Source organism: Giraffa tippelskirchi, chromosome 10 (genome assembly GCF_054371585.1).
Source record: "Giraffa tippelskirchi isolate mGirTip1 chromosome 10, T2T-mGirTip1v1.2.pri, whole genome shotgun sequence".
Classification (NCBI taxonomy): domain Eukaryota; kingdom Metazoa; phylum Chordata; class Mammalia; order Artiodactyla; family Giraffidae; genus Giraffa; species Giraffa tippelskirchi.
Window position 1 is genome coordinate 70,117,084 of NC_137284.1, and position 22,567 is coordinate 70,139,650.

Here is a 22,567-nt window from a genome sequence, read left to right on the forward strand (position 1 = left end):
AAATTTGAAAATGAATCAATAAAATAAGTTTCATGTGATACAACCAAGTATTACAATGAATTGATTATAATAAACTCTGTGTGTGTGTGTGTGTGTGTGTGTGTGTGTGTAAGTTGCTTCAGAAGTGCCCAACCCTTTGTGACCCTATGGACTATATAGCCCTCCAGGCTCCTCTGTCCACGGGATTCTTCAGGCAACAATATTGGACTGGGTAGCAATCAAACCCCGGGTCTCCTGCCTTGCAGGCAGATTCTTTACCATTTGAGCCACTACGGAAGCCCAAGAAACTATGACTAGCAGCAAACTGCTTCCCAGGTGGTGCTAGTGGTAAAGAACCCACCTGTCAATGCAGGAGACACGGGTTCAATCCTGGATTGGGAAGATCCCCTGGAGAAGGAAATGGCAACCCACTCCAATATTCTTGCCTGGAAAATTCCATGTACAGAGAAGCCTGGCAGGTTAAGTTCAGGGGGTTGCAAAGAGTTGGACATGACTCAGTATGCGCACCCGCATGTGCACGCACACACACATACACACACACACACACACACACACCAGCAGCTAACTGGAAAGTTGAGGTAACTATCTAGATAACTTGGTACAATGTTAATCCTGTCATTGAGAATAATAGTAGTTTTGCTATTATTTCTAGAACATGACTAATTATACTGATCAACTTTTAGACATAATTGCTTAACTTTTTAATATTTTGTCTCTGAATGGCAGAGCTCAAACAAAAAGGTATCTTTAATTTACAGATGAAAGTGATCTTTAATTGCTGTCTCTAGATTATTTTTTTAAATTCAAATATATGCCAGATAATGGCTGAACAAATTAACTTCATGACAAAGAGCTGAAATAATTCTTTGCTAAGTGGTATGGGGCAGGGGAATTAAGTCACTTTTAATTGCCTATCAGAACTTAATAGAGCCAAGAAGTTAAACAAGCAGACCATTTGGATTAGATTTCTTTTCTAAAGATGACTTTCATACAGTATCCCAAAGTGTTCTCCACAGTATGTGTAATGCATTTACCTCTTGGCTGCATAGCGCTAATATGTGTTGTTAACTCCAAGGGTTGGTGTGAGAGTTAGATGTGCTGATACATTGTAAGTATCTTTGAAGAATATCTAGCATACATAGTAAGTTTAATATAGGTGTTGTTAATGTTATATTGTACGTTCAGTGGGTCAGTCATGTCCGACTTTGTGGCCCTCATGGACTGTAGCCCGCCAGGCTCTTCTGCCCATGAGATTCTCCAGGTAAGAATACTAGAGCGGTTGCCCTGTTTTTCTCCAGGGAACCTTCCTGACTCAGGGATCAAATCTGCATCTCTTGTGTCTCCTGCATTGGCAGGCAGATTCTTTACCCTAGTGCTACCTGGGAAGCCCCATGTTACATTAGCAGAAATTATATTTGAGTCCCAAACATATTACCCTCTGCTGCTGGAAAGGTGTAGCACCTCCTATCTAATGGCATCAAAGAGGAAAATGTGGAAGAATCCAGTGAAGGAAGTAACTCACCACATTTATCTAACATGGAAATTTTAATCCATTAAAAAAAAAGATAGAAACAGAGTACATTAGAAGAAAAACTTGAAAAGGTGAAATAAATGGAATACTTGATATGTTTGTTGATAGAAGGATCATTTGCCTCAACATCACTGAACTTGGTTGATTGGTATTTTTCCTCAAGAAGTATTTTAAAATCAGATTATTTTCCTTCATAGAAACAAACATATCTATAGGTATTGGAAAGAGTCTTGTTGGGAAAAAAATGATGCTGTAATAGTTTCATTACTCTCAAAATGAAGGACAAGGGAATTCATTTAAAATTGGGCATAATGTCTAATTAAAAGGCCCTACCTCTTGAAGGCACTCTCATGAACTAACAGAAATGAACAAATAGGAAGAGAACTAAAATATAGAGCATTTGTTTCAGAGAACTGATCCATTCATTTTGTACTTAGTAAATCTAATGGGAGAGCCTGGGTTAGTTTTTAAGAAGTCTGTTCAAGGACATCTCATCTCCCCTACTAACTGCCATCAACATCAAATGTATCCTTCTCATTATTTATCATGCCAACTTAAGAGTCAAACAATGTGCATAAAAGCACATACATGCTTGAAATGGGGAGAGCTGCTGAATCATCAGGCCGGATGAGGCAGTTATGACAGCAACTACAGATACAGGCAACTACTGACACTCTATACTGCCCACAGAAAGGACATACTTATCAGTATATGCCACAAATGACTAATACTGCTATTTAGCTTATTAATCGCATTTGCCAGTATGTATTTGTTCTAATTAGACTACCCAGCCTCCACTATCCCTTCCATAGAGCATCCAGATCTCCATTTTCTCAAACCCCACCACCACCAAATACTTTTGTTTTGATGTAGTGGTGCTTCCGTCTGCTTTGAAAGCTGACTAAAAAAAAGGTTCTCTTCCCTTTATTACGCCAGTGAGCACAAGAGGCTTGATTAATAGATAAATTATATTCACAGGTATTAAGTACGATGGAGAAAGCTGTTTTACATAAACACAACCAACAAAGGCAGCAGAACTTACAAGAAGTCCTTTGATTTCAGTGAAAACAGTATCACAGTGAATCAAGAGATATTCTTTGAATTAAATACATTTAACCATCTACTTTATTATTCCATATGCAAACTGAAATTTTGTTAATGATATCTGCCACTCATTATGTGTACAGCATATGCATTTCCACATTCAAAAAGGAAAAAGAAAAACCAGATGAGTTAAAATTTGGAAAACCCTAATCCCAGTAAGAATGGTGCTGGCCCCGTACACAACATTGCACTGATTTGGTTGTACTTTAACTGCATTAGTTTGCAATGCAAGGAAAATGTGATTTGAGCTCTCCTATCACATTATCATGCCATTACCATGGTGCTGACTGCATAAATGGGAATTTATGTGGTTAAATGGGCTCTTTGAATTCATATAAAATGTAAGCCATTTAAATTAAATTGATTTGTATTTACTTAATTAATGTACAATTTGCTAAATTGAGTTGGTTTCAAGGAGAAACTAAAATCAATAACATTCATTAACTCTCCCCCAAATATTACACCTGACCGAAGTAAAAATTTCAAACCACATATCTTTTAATACACATTTGAATACTATTGGTAACTTGGATACAAATCTATGGAAAACAAGAGGTTTTTATGCTCTTATAGACACTGTTCGATACTGTTTCTTTAAACAATTTGATTAATGTTTCCTAGCTCGATCTTTAACTAGCTAGAGAGTTTGGGGCAAGTCACTAACATTTTGGGGTCTCCCTACAATCCTGAGCCTGTATCTGGAGGAAACTATGATTCAGAAAGATACATACACCCCAATATTTATTGTAGCACTTTTTACAACAGCCAAGACATGGAAGCAACCTAGATGTCCATTGATGGAAAAGTGGATAAATAAGACCTGTTACATATACACAATGGATTATTACTCAGCCATAAAAAATAATGAAATAATGCCATTTGCAGCAACAAGGATGGACCTAAATATTATCATTTAAAGCAAGGTAAGCCAGACAAAGGCAAATACCATATGATGCCACTTGTATGTGGAATCTAAAATATAATGCAAATGAACTTTGCAGTGAAACAGAAACAGACTCACAGCCATAGAGAACAGACTTGTGGTTGCCAAGAAGGGCGTGGACGGGAAGGATGGATTGGGAGTTTGTGGTTACCAAATGCAAACTATTATATATAGGATGGATAAACTACAAGGTCTTACTGTATAGCACAGGGAACTATACTCAATCCTGCGATAAACCATAATGGAAAAGAATGTATATATAAGTACAACTGAATCATTTTGCTGTATAGTAGAAAATAACACAACATTGTAAATCAACTATACTTCAATAAAATAAAATTAAAAAAAAACCTTTGGGGTTTCAGTTTCCTCATGTGTAAAATGAGTAAAATAGTAGTATCTACCTCTTAGGGTTGTGAGCCTTAAATAACACAGATGGAAAGATAAGAGTGTACTGTGCAAAGACAACTATCATTATCATCTTCATAATCACCTGCATCCTCTTTAAGATTGACTACTTCAGCTATTTCCATATAAGGAAAAACATGGAGATCCTAAAATACGTATCTATTTTGACTTTTTCATGGCATGGTATGACCTTGGTAGTGTCATCAACAGCTTGTTTACTTACACTATTTAAGACCACCATTCGAATTAATTTCCATGAGAAAGAAAAGCAAGAACTTCAGAAAACCACATACATTATTTTATACTCAGGATCCACTTTGACTACTAATCATAAATAGTAACTTAAGAGTTATGAAAAGATAAAATCAAATGCCAGTTACATACTGGGATGGCAAAAAAGATGAAAGAGGTAAGTGCCTTCTAGAAAGTAGCCAAGAGTTAAATCATCCCTATACCTACTGGATTCAGTTCAGTGACATCCCATTCGAGGTACTCGGCCACGTGCATCATCTGACTGATGATATTTTCTAGCTCCTGGAGGAGGGGAGAGGAGGGAGAGAGAGACAATGAATACAAGGTCTTAGTAAGTTCTTCAACTTTGACTTACAGGAATTGATTTGTTCAACATGTAGCTCAAACACTAAAAGAGTGCAATGATTACTTTTATATAAAAAGTAAACATATGCATGCATGCTCAGTCATGTCCAACTCTTTGAGACCCCATGAACTACAGCCCTCCAGGCTCCTCTGTCCATGGGATTTCCCAGGCAAGAATACTAGAGTGGGCTGCCACTTCCTCCTCGAGGGTATCTTCCCAACCCAGGAATCTAACCAGCATCTCCTGTGTCTCCTGCATTGATTGGCATTGATTCTTCACCACTGTGCCAACTGTGAAGTCGACTATACTAAATATCTGCTCCTTCTGGACTTTGTCTAGAAAGCTTCACCAGGAGAGGGCACAATTATACAAAGAAAGATTTCCTCCCAGCAGAAGATTTTTAGGACAAGTTTGGTTTGGAAAGCAGTATCTGATGAAAGTGGGAGCACGCATAATTTCACAAGCTGTCATTTTTTTTTTTATTTATTTGTTCTTTAATTGAAGGTAAATTGCTTTACAGAATTTTGTTGTTTTCTGTCAAACTTCGATAAGAATTAGCCACACGCGCACCCTTGCTCCCTCCGTTCCAAATCTCCCTCCAAGTATCCTTACTCCACTTGAAAACACATGTAGGAAGGGTAGGAGAAAGTGTTTGAGGGTAACTCTGAGGTTTATTTTTATTCTGATATAATGAGATTGTATATTGACTATTTTAGCCATTTATTGGTGTAATTTGCTCTGCTAGAGGTGTGTTTAGGTCAAGGTTTGGAGGTTAAGGCATGTAGAATTTATTGTATGAGGAGACAGAATTTTAGTTTGAATTTTCACATTCTTCTGCTCAATGTCAGCTTTGTGAAGAACTGCTGGTTAATACAGAGGCCTTGGCTAAATAACTTAAAATATATTTTCCTACCGATTCATTTAATGTTTTAATTCTTCTGTATCTTTAGAACAGACTAAATGTACTTTGTGAATGTTAATAATTTTACTAGTTAGTAACGATATAATTAGAAGTAGTGTTTTATAGTATGATAATTTAAAGTATAAGAAGTATAAAAGAAGAAAGCTTGAAAGCATATTAATAAAATATATTCTACTCAAGTCTCTAATATATATGGTTAATATAAAATGAAGAAGAAAACATGGATAAAGAGGCTTTCTTGATAGAAGGATTTGTGGATCCCTCTGATAAACTGAAACATATAACTCTAATCATAAAAATATTATTTTTATAACATAGGTTGTCTCAGAAACAATGCAAATACAATGTGTTTATTTATTACAGATAAGGAAAAATTTTAAACACATTTGGCCAGTATCAAGCGTAGTATCAGGACTTCTCTGTAGCTCAGATGGTAACGAATCTGCCTGCAACACAGGAGACCCGGGTTCGATCCCTGGGTTCGGAAGATCCTCTGGAGAAGGGAATGGCAACCCACTCCAGTATTCTTGCCTGGAGAATCCCATGGACAGAGGACCCTGGCAGGCTACAGTCGGTGGGGTGGCAAAGAGTCGGACACAACTGAACAATTAACACTACTACTTTGTAATTAGAGGCTAGAATTGTGTGTGTGTGTGTGTGTGTGTGTGTGTGTGTAACTAATCTTCCAGGTACTTTATCTTTGCATATATACACCTTCCTACTTCTGACAATCCCCTCAGTGGGCTTCCCTGGTGGCTCAGTGGTTAAGAATCCACATGCCAATGAAAGAGATACAGGAGATGCAGGTTCCATCCCTGGGTCAGGAAGATCCCCTGGAAAAGGGAATGGCAACCCACTCCAGTATTCTTGCCTGGGAAATCCCATGCTCAGAGGAGCCTAGTGGGCTACACTCCTTGAGGTTGCAAAAGAAGTGGACACGACTTAGTGACTAAACAACAATGATTTGGGACCATTGAAGTCTCCAGATGTGTTTTGAGAAACTGAAACTATTTCGGGTGCATTATTGTATGGGCATGTGATATCAGATAAGTCATTTAACCTCCCAAAGATTCAGTTTCTTCAACAGTAAAAATGGATATGCTAATAGTACCTAGTTCATAGAGTTGCTACAAAGATTAAATACATTATATAAAATACATCGATCTTATCTGACACAAGTAATCAATAAACATTAACTAGTATTATTAGACATACTAGTCATTTCTCAAAGTATTAATTTTCTTCTGCTGTATCTCCAATATATGAACAGCTAAGCCTTTAAATTTCTAAGAAAATGACATCGGAATATGCAGTTCCAACCTAGTAGTGAAGGAAATATCCTGGGGCAGAAAATTGTGTGGCCAAAAACCATAGAGCTTTATTTACAAAGAAGACTAATTCAATCATAAGCAAACATTTATCCTCAGCTTGTTGTATAATATTCAGAATATAATTATAAATATTGCTAGTAATCTACATGTTAACCAAAAAATGGCCAGAGACCAAAAGAAGCATTTGACTGGATGTTCAAATCAGTTGCCAACACATGGCTAAAAGTCTAGTAAAGACACATTCTTTAATTAAAAAGAAAATTAAATAAATCAATTTTTTTAAATAAAGTAGAACTATTTTTAAAAAAAAGGAAAATTAAAACAAATCTAATTTGAAAATAAATTTGCATTAGTATAGTCAGAAGTGTTACAATAAGCATATTGACATATGTAGAAGAAATCTAAATGCCTAGCCATGAAATGCCACCAGAAAATAAGCGAATGTATCATATAGCTTAATATTCCTAAGGGGAAAACTGAACACTACTAGGCACTAAAGATAACAGCATTTGAAAAATTAGAAATACTCTAACATAAGAAATCCCACAATCACAGCATCAATTCAGATTGGTGGTCAGGTTCTAAATGAGGAATTATATATTTTTATCTCTCTGTGGAGAAGCTAATGTACCATTATCCTACTCAGTGTTACATTAATGTGTCTCCAGCTTCATTGCTCTGCTTGAAAAATCTGTTTGAGTTCTGCCACTGGGAAGTACATCAGATGATGAGAAAAACTCATTGTCAGAAGTGTTTATTTTAATCAGTATTCAGTATATCAAAACATTTGTTTTTATATGTACCTATGTACTTCAAAATTTCCATAATCTGACACTTATTCTTTTAGTAATATTCTTATATTTTCTTCATACAATAGAACATGATATAATGTACAAAATGTTAGACAGAAAATATATCTGAAATACATATATACATACATCTGTTAAACAGATAATATTTATAAGGCTCTGATTTGAGAACTAAGAAGCTAACTACTCCTCTGAAAGCTGTGAATGATACGCCTATATTATGAATAAAATAAACATTTATTTATTGCTTTCTATGGGATTATATTTTCTTCTATTTGTTTTTATAACTAAAACTATAGATAGAGTGTAAACTGGATTTAAAATTGGATAAGGTGTTTTTCAAAGGGAAGTTTACCAAAACAGTTTTAAAGATAACTGCCTATTTTATCAACATATGTGACTAAGAGTACTTTTACAATATGTGTGGGTTCTGTGTGTTGTCATGTCTGACTCTTTGCGACCCCATGGACCGTACCCTGCCAGGCTCCTATGTTCATGGGATTCCCAGGCAAGAATGCTGGAGTGGGTTATCATGCTTTCCTCAGGGGATCTTCCCAACCCGGGGATCAAACCTGTGTCTCCTTCATTGGCAGGCGAATTAATTACCACTGCACCACCTGGGAAGCCTCTTTAAAAAGTGGGAAAATAATAAAATGACTGAATTGACTTTATAATTCCTTTAAATTCTACCTGTATTCTTGATATTTTCCTAAGTGTCAAATCTCACTGATAGATAGATAGATAGATAGATAGATATAGATATAGATATCTTTTTAGAGCATTGGCCTTATCTTTCTCGTACACTTTATTGAGACAGGGCTGGAGTCTTTTTTATCTTTCTTTGTATTAAAAAGTCACTTTTTTGTAGTAAACTTATTTAGTAGAACAACTATAATCCTAATAGTTTCCTCAGATCACTTGCTTTCAAAAAGTCAGATAATAAAAATGCTGTATGAATGCATGGAAATTATATTGTGTCTTCTGTGGTAATAGCTATAAATTTATTCATTGCATTTTTCAGAACAAACTACTCTGAAATTTTCACAGAAAATTTGAAGAAAAAAATTACCGAGCTGTCCAGGAAGCCATTTCCATCTGTGTCATAGAGGCGAAACATAACTAGAAATAAAAGAGGTGTTGAAAAAAAGATTAGAGGTGAGTAAGATCAATGCTAGAATAAGGCATACTCCTGAAAATTTATTTTCTGTCAGAAATAAATGCTACTAAATCCCTCCCCACCTTAAAGTAGCTGATTTATGGGATCATTTCTCAAGCTTTCAAGATGAATTAATCAGTAATCATTAATAAAAGTACTGGATATTAGATATAAGTTCTACTGATTTTTGTTATTCAGCTAGAAATCATGAAAAACTGCTATTGTTTGCTCACATTTTTTTACAAGATCATTGAGTGGAAATTCAAAAATAACAGAAGAGAAAGAGATTAGACATTCAGAGTCTGGATATTAAAGAACAGTGTGGACAGAAGAAATAACTGATTTAGAGGTTTGGAGATCAATTATAATCTGAAAACTGCCATCCACCATTATGTGAGCTTAGTCAAACACTGTTTTCTTATCTATAATATGAAAGTCATCACCGTGTCCTGATTTGTTGTAAAAGTTAAGCAAGGTGACACACACAAACATATATCAAAAGCTATAGGTCATGACACATGTATAAGCCATTGATCTGACTGATCATTAGACAGTATGTGAAAGGAAAAATTAGTGTAAAATAAGAGAATTTTTCTGATAAAAGATGCACAGACAAAATTGTGTTATTTTCATGGGTATAATGATATATTTGTTTAAATCTGAGGTGTAGTTTCATAGGGTAACCAATTTTTGAACTAATCAAACATGAAAAAGATGCTGTTGGCTCCACCACAGAGAGCTCAGGAAAGCAGGATGGCAGAGGTCCATGGCTGGTCTAAGGACCCCTTGAAGAGCTCACACACCACCAGAAGACTACAGAGAAGGCTGCAGGTGCTGGGCTGAGATAAACAGAGAAGAATGCCACAGCTGTAAAAATAGAGGAGTGGAAATGAAGGTTTGTATTGGGTTTGTATAATTTCCTGAAGAGTCTTGATGTCTGAGGCTTATAACATGAACTAAAGACAGTGACAACTAGGAGACATAGTTATGAAATGACTTTAATCTGTAACTCCTTATTTTTCATATTTAAAAATAAGTATTATATTTCAAAAATTCTAAGATATTTATAAGATGCAAAACTAGCCTGCTGTTGTTGTTCAGTTGCTAAATCATGTCTGCCTCTCTGTGACCCCAAGAACTGCAGGACTTCAGACTTCCCTGTCCTTCACTATCTGCTGGAGTTTACTCAAACTCATGTCCATTGAGTCAGTGATGAAAACTAGCCTGCATATCACTAAAAGGAAAAAAAATGCTACCAACCTAGCTATGATGTCCTATTTATTATAAAATGGAAACAGACTTTAAAGATATTGAAAAGTAAGGGGAAACTGTACAGCTATTGAATTAAAGGATACAATGTTAGGCTTGCTAAATGACATAAATATCTTGCAAACTATGATAATTGTTCTAATATACTAAATAAGAATAAAATTCAGGAAGAAAAAAAAAGAACTTATCACAACATAGATACTATACACTTAAAAAATTTCTAGTATACTACAAAGCCACAGTCATCAAGACAGTATGGTACTGGCACAAAGACAAAAATAAAGATCAATGGAACAAAATAGAAAGCCCAGAGATAAACCCACGCACCTATGGACATCTTATCTTTGCAAAGGGGGCAAGAATATACAATGGGGAAAAGACAATCTCTTTAACAAGTGATGCTGGGAAAACTGGTCAACCACTTGTAAAAGAATGAAACTAGAACACTTTCTAACACCCTACACAAAAATAAACTCAAAATGGATTAAAGATCTAAATGTAAGACCAGAAACTACAAAACTCCTAGAGGAAAACATAGGCAAAACACTCTCTGACGTAAATCATAGCAGGATCCTCTATGACCCACCTCCCAGAGTAATGTAAATAAAAGCAAAAATAAACAAATGGGACCTAATTAAATGTAAAAGCATTTGCACAACAAAGGAAACCATAAGCAAGGTGAAAAGACAGCCTCCAGAATGGGAGAAAATAATAGCAAACGAAGCAACAGACAATTAATCTCAAAAATATACAAGCAACTCCTGCAGCTCAATTCCAGAAAAATAAGCGAACCGATCAAAAAATGAGCCAAAGAACTAAAGAGATATTTCTCCAAAGAAGATATACGGATGGCTAACAAACACATGAAAAGATGTTCAACATCACTCATTATCAGAGAAATGCAAATCAAAACCACAGTGAGGTACAATCTCACGCAGGTCATATGGCTGCCATCAAAAAGTCTACAAACAATAAATACTGGAGAGAGTGAGGAGAAAAAGGAAGTCTCTTACACTGTTGGTGGGAATGCAAACTAGTACAGCCACTATGGAGAACAGTGTGGAGATTCCTTAAAAAACTGGAAATAGAACTGCCATACGACCCAGCAATACCACTGCTGGGCATACACACCAAGGAAACCAGAATTGAAAGAGACACGTGTACCCCAGTGTTCATTGCAGCACTGTTTATAATAGCCAGGACATGGAAGCAACCTAGATATCCATCGGCAGACGAATGGATAAGAAAGCTGTGGTACATATACACAATGGACTATTACTCAGCTGTTAAAAAGAATAGCATTGAAACATGTATATTATCATATGTGAAACAGAACACCATTCCAGGTTCGATGCATGAGACAAATGCTCAGGGCTGGGGCAATGGGATGGCCCAGAGGGATGGGATGGGGAGGGAGGTGGGAGGGAGGTCCAGGAAGGGGAACACATGTAAACCCATGGCTGATTCATGTCAATGTATGGCAAAAACCACTACAATATTGTAAAGTAATTAGCCCCCAACTAAAATAAATAAATTTATTTAAAAAAAAAAAAGAATGCTTTTGAATCAGTTCTAATAAGTTGGATGAAACTGGACCCTATCATATAGAGCGAAGTAAGTCAGAAAGAAAAACACCAATACAGTATACTAACGCATATATATATGGAATCTAGAAAGATGGTAATAATGACCCTATATGCGAGACAGCAATAGAGACACAGATGTAAAGAACAGACTTTTAGACTCAGTGGGAGAAGGTGAAGGTGGGATGATTTGAGAGAATAGCATTGAAACATGTATATTATGTGTGAAATAGAGCTGGTGCACTGGGATGACCCTGAGGGATGGGATGGGGAGGGAGGTAGGAAGGGGGTTCAGGATGGGGAACACATGTACACCCATGGCTGATTCATGTCAATGTATGGCGAAAACCACCACAATATTGTAAAGTAATTAGACTCCAATTAAAATAAATTAAAAAAAAAAAAGATTTTCTAGTGTAGCCTAAAATGATAAAAATATCTTTTAAATGGCAAGAATTCTTGCACCACTCAAAGAAGGGGTTAAATACCGGGAACAAGGCAAGGACTTCCAAAAGCCTAACTATATTTTAGAATGAGGGACAGCTGTGACTCTGTTAATCCTTATCTGAATAAGGATTAAGCAAATGCCAAACAATTTCATACAACTCAGCTAGGTGGAAACCCTATGCCTACTGGCAAGTTTTCGTGGAAATATGAGCTCAAAGACACACACACAAGTGGTGTGAATGTGTGGGTATCTCTCATTCATTTTGGGCAGTATCTGAAACTTCTTCCTCGATTCTAAAAGTCAGACTTTATAAAGCATCATAACAGATGAAAAGTCAGATATCTTTTCTTCACTAGCGCGACTTGAAAATAGAGTTTGCACAAGAGGCAGCCTCTACCCATCAGAAGCACAAGCCTAGAAGATCAATCAGATGGTAGTGACCCACGAGAAAAGGGCCTTTACATAATCCATGGTGATGACAGGCAGCAGCAGTAGTAACTGAAGAGAAGGGTGTGTGACAGGGGTGCTAACACTGAAAGGTGCTGTCTGTGCACAGAGAAGCAGCGAGGGGTTAGCACACATATAAGAAAATAATTATTAAAACTATCTTTAATTACAAATGATGTGTTTGTATGTTTAGAAAATTTTTCTGAATCATCAAAAAGAATTGGAACTTATATATAAAAACACATATTTCATATATATAAGGACTTATATATGCATTAGAACTTACATAACAAATATGTTATATACATATACATATATACATATATATATGAAAGTGAAAGTGTTAGTTGCTCAGTCATGTCTGACTGTTTGTGAACCCATGGACTGTAGCCCACCAGGCTCCTCTGTCCACGGAATTCTACAGGCAAGAATACTGGAGTGGGTTGCCATTCCTTTCTCCAAAGGATCTTCCTAGGGATCTAACCTGGGTCTGCTGCTCTTACCGTATGAGCTACCAGGGAAGCCTCATCATATATATATAGAGATATGTCTTACATTAAAACATATATATCACATTTATTATATCTATATTAGAACTTATATAACTATGTTAAGTAGTACATCATATATAGCATATGTTATATATTATATTAGAAATTATAATGTTTAAATACTGATATATATGTTTACATATAAATATATATATGTATACATATTCAGTGACATGGTAAGATAAAAAGGCAATTTCAGTTTTATTACTTGCAAAGAAAAATTAGACATTAAAACATAAAATATACCTTTTATAATAATATCCAAAAACCTAAATACAGAAGAAAAATTTATCAAGAGTTGGATGAGAACTTGTGCAAAACATATAAAACTTAACCAAGAAAAACTGCATAAAACCTATATAAATGAAAAGATATATTAGTTAATGAATTGGAACATTTAATATCATTAAAATATAAATTCTTCACAGATTGCTCCATATAACAGAGACAATCTCAACAAAAATAACAGCAGCTTTGTTTTAAATATTCACAGGACTGATGACTCAACAGGTAAGAATCTTCTGGCAGTGCAGAGGGACAGGAGATTTGGGTTCAATCCCTGGGTCTGGAAGATCCCATCAAGGAGGAAAGGGCAATCCACTCCAGTATTCTTGCCTGGGAAAGCCCATGGACAGAGGAGCCTGGTGGGCTACAGTCCAAAGGGTTTCAAAGAGTTGGACACAACTGAGTGACTAAGCACATGTGTATATATATATATAAATTAAAAAAAGAAACTTAGAATATCCAAACAACTTTGAAAAGAAAAAACACATCTGAAGGATTTACATGACCTAACTTCAAGAGTTGATAAAAATCCAAGGAATCAGGACAGTGGCATACTGACTATGCAAATAAAACAACAGGAGCTATAGAGGACAGACAGAGATCCATACATGCATGGTCAACAAGGGCCAAAACAATTCAATGAGATAAGAGAAGTCTTTACAAAAAATGATTTTGGAACAGCTGGATGGATATTCATACTAAAAAATTACCATGACCCTTGCTTCACACCAAGTATGAACATTAGCTCAAATTGAATTACATTAAGGCAGAGCTTTAAAGATTCTAGAAGAAAATATAGGACAACATCCTCATAACCTCAACATAAGCCAATTTGAACCATCAAAGATTGTATTTTTTAGTAGGTAAATTAAAATTCATCAAAATTAGAACTTCTGTTCATCAAAAAAAGAAAAGATTATTAAAAAAATAAGTCAGCTGCAGATTTGAAAAAATATTTTCAGAACACACACATATATATAGCAAAGGACTTGTTTCTAGATTATGAACAGACCATACAGCTCAGTAATAAAAAACAATGCATTTAAGAAAGGGGCAGAAAAATCAACCAGATGCTTCAAAAACGGAAGATGTATGAGTAGTTTACCATAACAACTTACTCAAAATTATCCATTATAAATAAGTTGGAAATTTAAACCACACTTAGAACCATAATATACTTGCTAGAAAGACTCCAGAACTCAAGTTTTTTCCCCAAGATCTGTCTACCAAAGCTCCTTACCTTTTCAGCCTCTCAGCCATCTAAGAAATTACAGTTTAAAAATAGTGGCAAAAACCCGGCTCCCCACTCCCACGAAACTGACCCACAAGTTGGACAAGGTTGTCTTGATAAGTTTCCTAAAATTTACAAACAGTTTTTTTTTTTTAATAAAGAGTTTAAATGTTCTAGTTGTTTTGAGCAGGAATGTTGATCTGAAAACACTTTGTTGCAGAAAAGAAGCCATTTCTGACTCTATGTTGGAACTGCTTCTTTGACTTGCTTTTAGCTGCTTTTGTTATTATTATCATACAGAATGGCCTGCCTCAGAGAATCCTGCCCCTCTACCTGACTGTTAAAGTGCCTTTGTTCAGAACTAGGTCCACCGGGAATTGGCAGGAAGGAAGCAATTAACACATCCCCTGCCAGAGGCTTGCCATTCTAGAAGATGTTTGCAAGATTAATAGCCGTTGTACTTTGCTTCCTCACCTTCCCCCCCATCTCTGATCTATAAAAGAGCCTGGCATCCAGACCCTGATAAGATAGTTATTTTGAAGCAGTAGCCTGCCATCTTGTCAGTCACCTGGCTTTCCAAATAAAGTCGTTTTCCTCGCCTCAACACCTCTCCCAGATCCACTGGCCTGTCATGCGGCAAGCAGAGCGAGCTTGGACTCGGAAACAATTTTACTGCTGAATGAAACAGAAGCCCTACTATATTTTTAGCGTTGATTTCTAAACACATTAACAGGAGTTAACGGCTGTCTACAAATTAAAATCCATCAGGAAAGAAAGCTGGAGAACTTCAAGTTTTAGTTTTTATAGCAATAATAAAAATAACATGCATATATTGAGCACTAAGTATCCAACAGTCTAAATCTCATCAAGTATAAATCAAAGGCAAAAATTTTCTTTGATCCTGGATGAGAGAGAGGAATTCTAAAACTTCTATTTTCAAAGATAAGTCTGCTTTCCTAATTTAAAATTGTAGTGGGGTTGTGCAAAATATGAAATATTGAATATGTGTATTTATGTTATCTTTCTATTGAAAGTCCACTGGCAACAATTAGGGATGAAACAGGCATAAACCCACAAGTACAAAGAAAACATGAGGGGAAATAAGAATCATAAAATTTTAGAAGCTAGAAAACACATAGTGACTGACTGAGAAACCTAAGAAATATAAACTTAAGCTGGCGGTGAAGAGGGGGCACAGATTCACACAGAAGGGGAAACTAATTAATATTTTTCATGAAGAGAAATTAGTCCTTTAAATGCAACCCATCACACCTTGGACCTGAGGGTGTGCCAACCCTCCTAACTTATAGGATACTGGAACTTTGACCTTTACAGCAGTCAAACCACAGGGACTCTGAGCTCAGGGCATTCAGGTATTCTGATAGTAGGTGTATCATACCAAACAGACTGTAATCACATGAAGGTGTATACACTGAACACTGAGAAAAGTTAACTCCTCATCTCTCATGAGTCAGACTTAAACCTCACCCACCCACCCACCCACCCACAAGCACCAAGCAACTCTTTCAAATCAAAGCAAAGCATTTTGGAAGAAACCAGAAAGCAGGAAAGGAGGAAGGGGGATCTTATAAGTAAGATGAAAGTTTCAGCTAGGAAATAATAATAAAGGTAAGTAAGGATGGTGCTGAGAACAAAATGGATTCTCTGTGAAGTGCAAATTATGCTAGAAAGATTAAAAAAAAAAAGTCATCATAGATGTAGAAGATGTGCTCAGTCATGTCCAACTCTTTGGGACCCCATGGACTGTAGATCGCCAGGCTCCTCTGTCCATGGGATTTCCCAGGTGAGAATATAGAGTGGGTTATTGTTTCCTGCTCCAGGGGATTTTCCAACCCGAGGATCAAACCCCTGTCTCTTGTGTCTCATCTCCTGCATTGGTAGGCTGATTCTTTACCACTGTGCCACCTTGGAAGCCGGTAGCAGATGTCTCAGATGTCAAATAAAAGACAAAAGAAAACAAGTTGAAAATTTTAACAATATTATAATCCAAAGTTCTGTCTTGGACCTCTAATGTCTAAAAATAGTTATTCCAAAGACTGAGCAATTAGGATAAAGGGGAAGGTAACCAACAATGAAAAGATGAGGGAACGGATGAAGAGCACAAGTTTCTAAACCAGAATTTAGGGTGGAAGATTTGAAAATTAATTAGTTATATAGGAAAAAAGAAACTAATCAAATAGAGAAAATAAGGCAGTTATTAACATCATGGAAGATAAAAGTTATTTGGCTTAGTAACCCTATAGAAACTTTCTGTTCTAAAATCATGTCTGAATAATATTGATAAAATTAACACCTATCCTCAAACATGATAATAAGCCTATGTTTGTTAGAATTTAAAAATACAATTAGCCTCCAAGGGCAACTGAATTATTGAAACAATAGGTTTTATTTTTAAAGCCAATATATAAGGACATAGATTTTTAGGTGCAAAAATAACTGAAGCTCAATATTAAAATTATTCTGTCAACATGATAGCTTCCAAAGATGGGCACCTGTTACGAAATCACAAACTCATTCAAACCACTGTTTTTTCTATTTTTATGCTCATGCAATTATACTTTATATAGAAACAATTATGTGCCTACACATGAATTTGGTTAAAAGATCAAAGGAAAGGCACATTATGTAATATGAGGACAATTCTTTCTATCTAGAATTAATTTGTTTTCCAAAGATTTGCAGGTTGTTAATCTATCTTTGCATTGAATATGTCTTTGCCTTTTGCATAATATTTTATTGATATGAAAATATTATTACGGAAATTGTTTTTAAAGATTACAGTCTATATTTTAAAAGACATTTAAACCAGAATCTCTTTAACTCAAAATTTTTTACTGTTTTATGTAGTTCAAGACCTACTTAATAAACCATAAGGGCAGTGGCAATAATAATACTTAGAGTTTTGGCATCTAAGGTAATGGTGTTATATTTTTTCCTATTTACTACAATAGAAACAATAATCTAAAAAAGGAAAAGCAGCTTTGCAAAATAAAAAGAGCATCAAGTCAGAGGGTCTTCCTTGATGGCTCAGACAGTTAAAAATTTGCCTGCAATGCAGGACATTTGGGTTGGTCCCTGGAGAAGGAAATGGCAACGCAATCCAGTATTTTTGACTGGGAAATCCCATGGACTGAGGAGACCGGTGGACTACAGACCATGGGGTTTCAGAGTCGCACATGACTGAATGACTAACAGACACACAGCAGGTCAGAAATCATGCATTTTAGTCAAGCCAGCTAAACTCGTGGTATCAATAATAATCAACCTCTCTGGGCTTTAGATTTTTCATTGACAATAAAGGAAGGTTAACGAAATGATGTCTAAGGTCTCTTCAATGTTAATTTTCAGTATTTCTAAGATTGATACTAGACATAGCAGTAACTTTAACGTACAGGGTAGTTCTCATTATCTGTATACCAATTACCTATTTTCTTGATATTTTCATATTGATTTCTTTTTCAGTAACTGTAAGCTAACTAAGAACTTATTCTAGCTAAGTCATCAATAATCTGATAAACACTAATTCAAAAGTAAATGGCAAGCATTTTAAATAGAAAGTGCAAAATTAATATTACTTGATAACTTCAATCAGTTCAGTTCAGTCGCACAGTCGAGTCCGATTCTGCGACCCCAGGGACTGCAGCACACCAGGCTTCCCTGTCCATTACCAACTCCTGGAACTTGCTAAAACTCATGTCCATTGAGTTGGTGATGCCATACAACCATCTCATCCTCTGTCGTCCCTTCTCCCCCACCTTGAATCTTTCCCAGCATCAGAGTCTTTCCCAATGAGTCAGTTCTTCACATGAGGTGGCCAAAATATGGGGGTTTCAACTTCAGCATCAGTCCTTCCAATGAATATTCAGGGAAGATTTCCTTTAGGATAGACTGGTTGGATCTCCTTGCAGTCGAAGAGACTCTCAAGAGCCTTCTCCAACACCACAGTTCAAAAGCATCAATTCTTCGGCGCTCAGCTTTCTTTACAGTCCAGCACTCACATCCATACATGACTACTGGAAAAACCATCGCTTTGACTAGACAGACTTTTGTTGGCAAAGCAATGTCTCTGCTTTTTAATATGCTGTCTAGGTCGGCCATAACTTTTCTGAGAATGAGCAAGCGTCTTTTAATTTTATGGCTGCAGTCACCATCTACAGTGATTTTGGAGCCCAAAAAAATAGTGTCACTGTTTCCATTGTTTCCCCATTAATTTGACATGAAGTGATGGGACCAGATACCATGATCTTAGTTTTCTGAATGTTGAGTTTTAAGCCAACTTTTTCACTCTCCTCTTTCATTTTCATCACTCTTCAGTTCTTCTTCGCTTTCTGCCATAAGGGTGGTGTCTCCTGCGTATCTGAGGTTATTGATATTTCTCCCAACAATCTTTATTCCAGCTTGTGCTTCCTCCAGCCTGGCATTTCTCATGATGTACTCTGCATATAAGTTAAATAAGCAGGGTGACAATATATAGCCTTGATGTACTCCTTTCTTGATTTGGAACCAGTCTGTTGTTCCATGTACAGTTCTAACTGTTGCTTCTTGACCTGTATACAGATTTCTCAAGAGGTAGGTCAGGTGGTCTGGTATTCCCATCTCTTTAAGAATTTTTCACAGAGTGTTGTGATCCACACAAGCCTTGGAGCAGTCAATAAAGCAAAAGTAGATGTTTTTTGTGGAACTCTCTTGCTTTTTCAATGATCCAATGGAGGTTGGCAATTTGATCTTTGGTTCCTCTGCCTTTTCTAAATTCAGCTTAAACATCTGGAAGTTCATGGTTCATCTACTGTTGAAGCCTGGCCTGGAGAATTTTGAGCATTACTTCACTAGCATGTGCTGCTTCTGTTGCTGCTGCTGCTGCTGCTAAGTCGCCCCAGCCATGTCCAACTCTGTGCGACCCCATAGACGGCAGCCCACCAGGCTCCCCCGTCCCTGGGATTCTCCAGGCAAGAATACTGGAGTCGGTTCCCATTTCCTTCTCCAATGCATGAGAGTGAAAAGTGAACGTGAAGTCGCTCAGCCGTGTCTGACTCTCCGCGACCCCATGACTGCAGCCTACCAGGCTCTTCTGTTCATGGGATTTTCCAGGCAAGAGTACTGTGGTGGGATGCCAATGCCTTCTCCACACTAGTGTGTGAGATGAGTGCAATTTTGTGGTAGTTTGAACATTGTTTGGCATCGCCTTTCTTTGAGATTGGAATGAAAACTGACCTTTTCCAGTCCTGTGGCCACTGCTGAGTTTCCCAAATTCGCTGGCATATTGAGTGCAGCACTTTCACAGCATCATCTTTAAGGAATATAATAGCTCAACTGGAATTCCATCACCCCCACTAGCTTTGTTCGTAGTGATAATTCCTAAGGCCCACAAGACTTCTGACTCCAGGATGTCTGGCTCAAGGTGAGTGATCACACTATTGTGGTTATCTGAGTCATGAAGATCTTTTTTGTACAGTTCTTCTGTATATTCTTGCCACCTCTTCTTAATATCTTCTGCTTCTGTTAGGTCCCTACCATTTCTGTCCTTTATTGAGCCCATCTTTGCATAAAATGTTCCCTTGGCATCCCTAATATTCTTGAAGAGATCTCTAGTCTTTCCCTTTCTATTGTTTTCCTCTATTTCTTTGCACTGATCACTGAGGAAGGCTTTCTTATTTCTCCTTGCTATTCTTTGGAACTCTGCATTCAGATGGGTATATCTTTCCTTTTCTCCTTTGACTTTAGATTCTCTTCCTTTCTCAGATATTTGTAAGGCCTCCTCAGACAACCATTTTGCCTTTTTGCATTTCTTTTTCTTGGGGATGGTCTTGATCACTGCCTCTTGTACAGTGTCACAAACCTCCATCCACAGTTCTTCAGGCACTCTATCAGATCTAATTCCTTGACTCTATCTGTCAGTTCCACTGTATATTTGTAAGGGATTTGATTTAGTCATACTTGAATGGTCTAGTGGTTTTCCCTACTTTCTTCAATTTCAGTCTGAATTTGGCAATAAGCAGTTCATGATCTGAGCCACAGTCAACTCCCGGTCCTGTTTTTGCTGACTGTATAGAGCTTCTCCATTTTCAGCTGCAAAGAATATAATAAGCCTGATTTTGGTTTTGACCATCTGGTGATGTCCATGTGTAGAGTCTTCACTTGTGTTGTTGGAAGAGGGTGTTTGCTATGACCAGTGCATTCTCTTGGCAAAACGCTGTTAGCCTTTGACCTGCTTCGTTTTGTACCCCAAGGCCAAATCTGCCTATTACTCAGGGTATTTCTTGATTTGCTACTTTGGTATTCCTGTTCATTATAATGAAAAGGACATCTTTTTTGGATATTAGTTCTAGAAGGTCTTGTAGTTCTTCACAGAACCATTCAACTTCAGCTTCTTCCGCATTACTGCTCAGAGCATAGACTTGGATTAGTGTGATATTGAATGGTTTGCTTTGGAGATGAACAGAGATCATTCTGTTGTTTTTGAGATTGCATCCAAGTACCACAATTAGGACTCTTTTGTTTACTATGATGGCTACTCTATTTCTTCTAAGGGTTTCTTGACCACAGTAGTAGATATAATGGTTATCTGAGATACCGTCTACAATTTCCATTATTTTTCTCTTGTCAAGCACCCATAGTCTTCAGTTTCACTTAACTATCCTTAATCGAGCATCTGTCTTTTGAAAAATTCAGACACAAGATATAGGTACTAGAGTGGGAAGTTATACCCAGCATAAGGGTACAAGGAAGGAGAGTGAAATACTTCAATTAGAGACGGCAACATGATTCATGCTGTGAGCAGGGCTTTAAGTGCAGACTATACCAGATGTTCACTTCAGTTCAGTCGCTCAGTCATGTCCGACTCTTTGCGACCCCATGAATCGCAACATACGAGGCCTCCCTGTCCATCACCAACTTCTGGATTCTACCCAAACCCATGTCCATCGAGTCGGTAATGCCATTCAGCCATCTCATCCTCTGTTGTCACCTTCTCCTCCTGCCGCCAATCCTTCCCAGCATCAGGGTCTTTTCCAGTGAGTCAACTCTTCGCATGATGTGGCTAAAGTATTAGAGTTTCAGCTTCAACATCAGTCCTTCCAATGAACACCCAGGACTGATCTCCTGTAGGATGGACTGGTTGGATCGTCTTGGAGTCCAAGGGACTCTCAAGAGTCTTCTCCAACACCACAATTCAAAAGCATCAATTCTTCGGCGCTCAGCTTTCTTCATCATCCAACTCTGACATCCATACATGACTACTGGAAAAACCGCAGCCTTGACTAGATGGACTTTTGTTGGCAAAGAAATGTCTCTGCTTTTAAATATGTTATCTAAGTTGGTCATAACTTTCCTTCCAAGGAGTAAGCATCTTTTGATTTCATGGCTGCAATCAATATCTGCAGTGATTTTGGAGCCCCCAAAAATAAAGTCTGACACTGTTTCCACTGTTTCCCCATCTACTTCTCATGAAGTGATGGGACCAGAGACCATGATCTTAGTTTTCTGAATGTTGAGCTTTAAGCCAACTTTTTCACTCTCCTCTTTCACTTTCATCAAGAGGCTCTTTAGTTCTTCTTCACTTTCTGCCGTAAGGGTGGTGTCATCTGCATATCTGAAGTTATTGATATTTCTCCCGGCAATCTTGATTCCAGCTTGTGTTTCTTCCAGCCCAGCGTTTCTCAGGATGTACTCTGCATATAAGTTAAATAAGCAGGGTGACAATATACAGCCTTGACGGACTTCTTTTCCTATTTGGAACCAGTCTGTTGTTCCATGTCCAGTTCTAACTGTTGCTTCCTGACCTGCATACAGGTTTCTCAAGAGACAGGTCAGATGGTCTGGTATTCCCATCTCTTTCAGAATTTTCCACAGTTTATTGTGATCCACACAGTCAAAGGCTTTGGCATAGTCAATAAAGCAGAAATAGTTGTTTTTCTGGAACTCTCTTGCTTTT

General features: G+C 37.1%; 1 protein-coding gene across 12 annotated transcripts in view; it reads right to left on the minus strand.

The window, feature by feature from the left end:
• Window positions 1-22,567, minus strand: part of DGKB (diacylglycerol kinase beta) — a 1,170,055-nt gene that overhangs the window by 676,196 nt on the left and 471,292 nt on the right. For all 12 annotated transcript variants that reach the window (XM_081537636.1, XM_081537628.1, XM_081537635.1 and 9 more), the window contains 2 exons: window positions 8,716-8,765; window positions 4,446-4,520 (listed from right to left, as the gene is read on the minus strand). In XM_081537636.1, coding sequence (XP_081393762.1) covers window positions 4,446-4,520; window positions 8,716-8,765 — 125 coding nt within the window. The remainder of the gene's footprint in view (window positions 1-4,445; window positions 4,521-8,715; window positions 8,766-22,567) is intronic.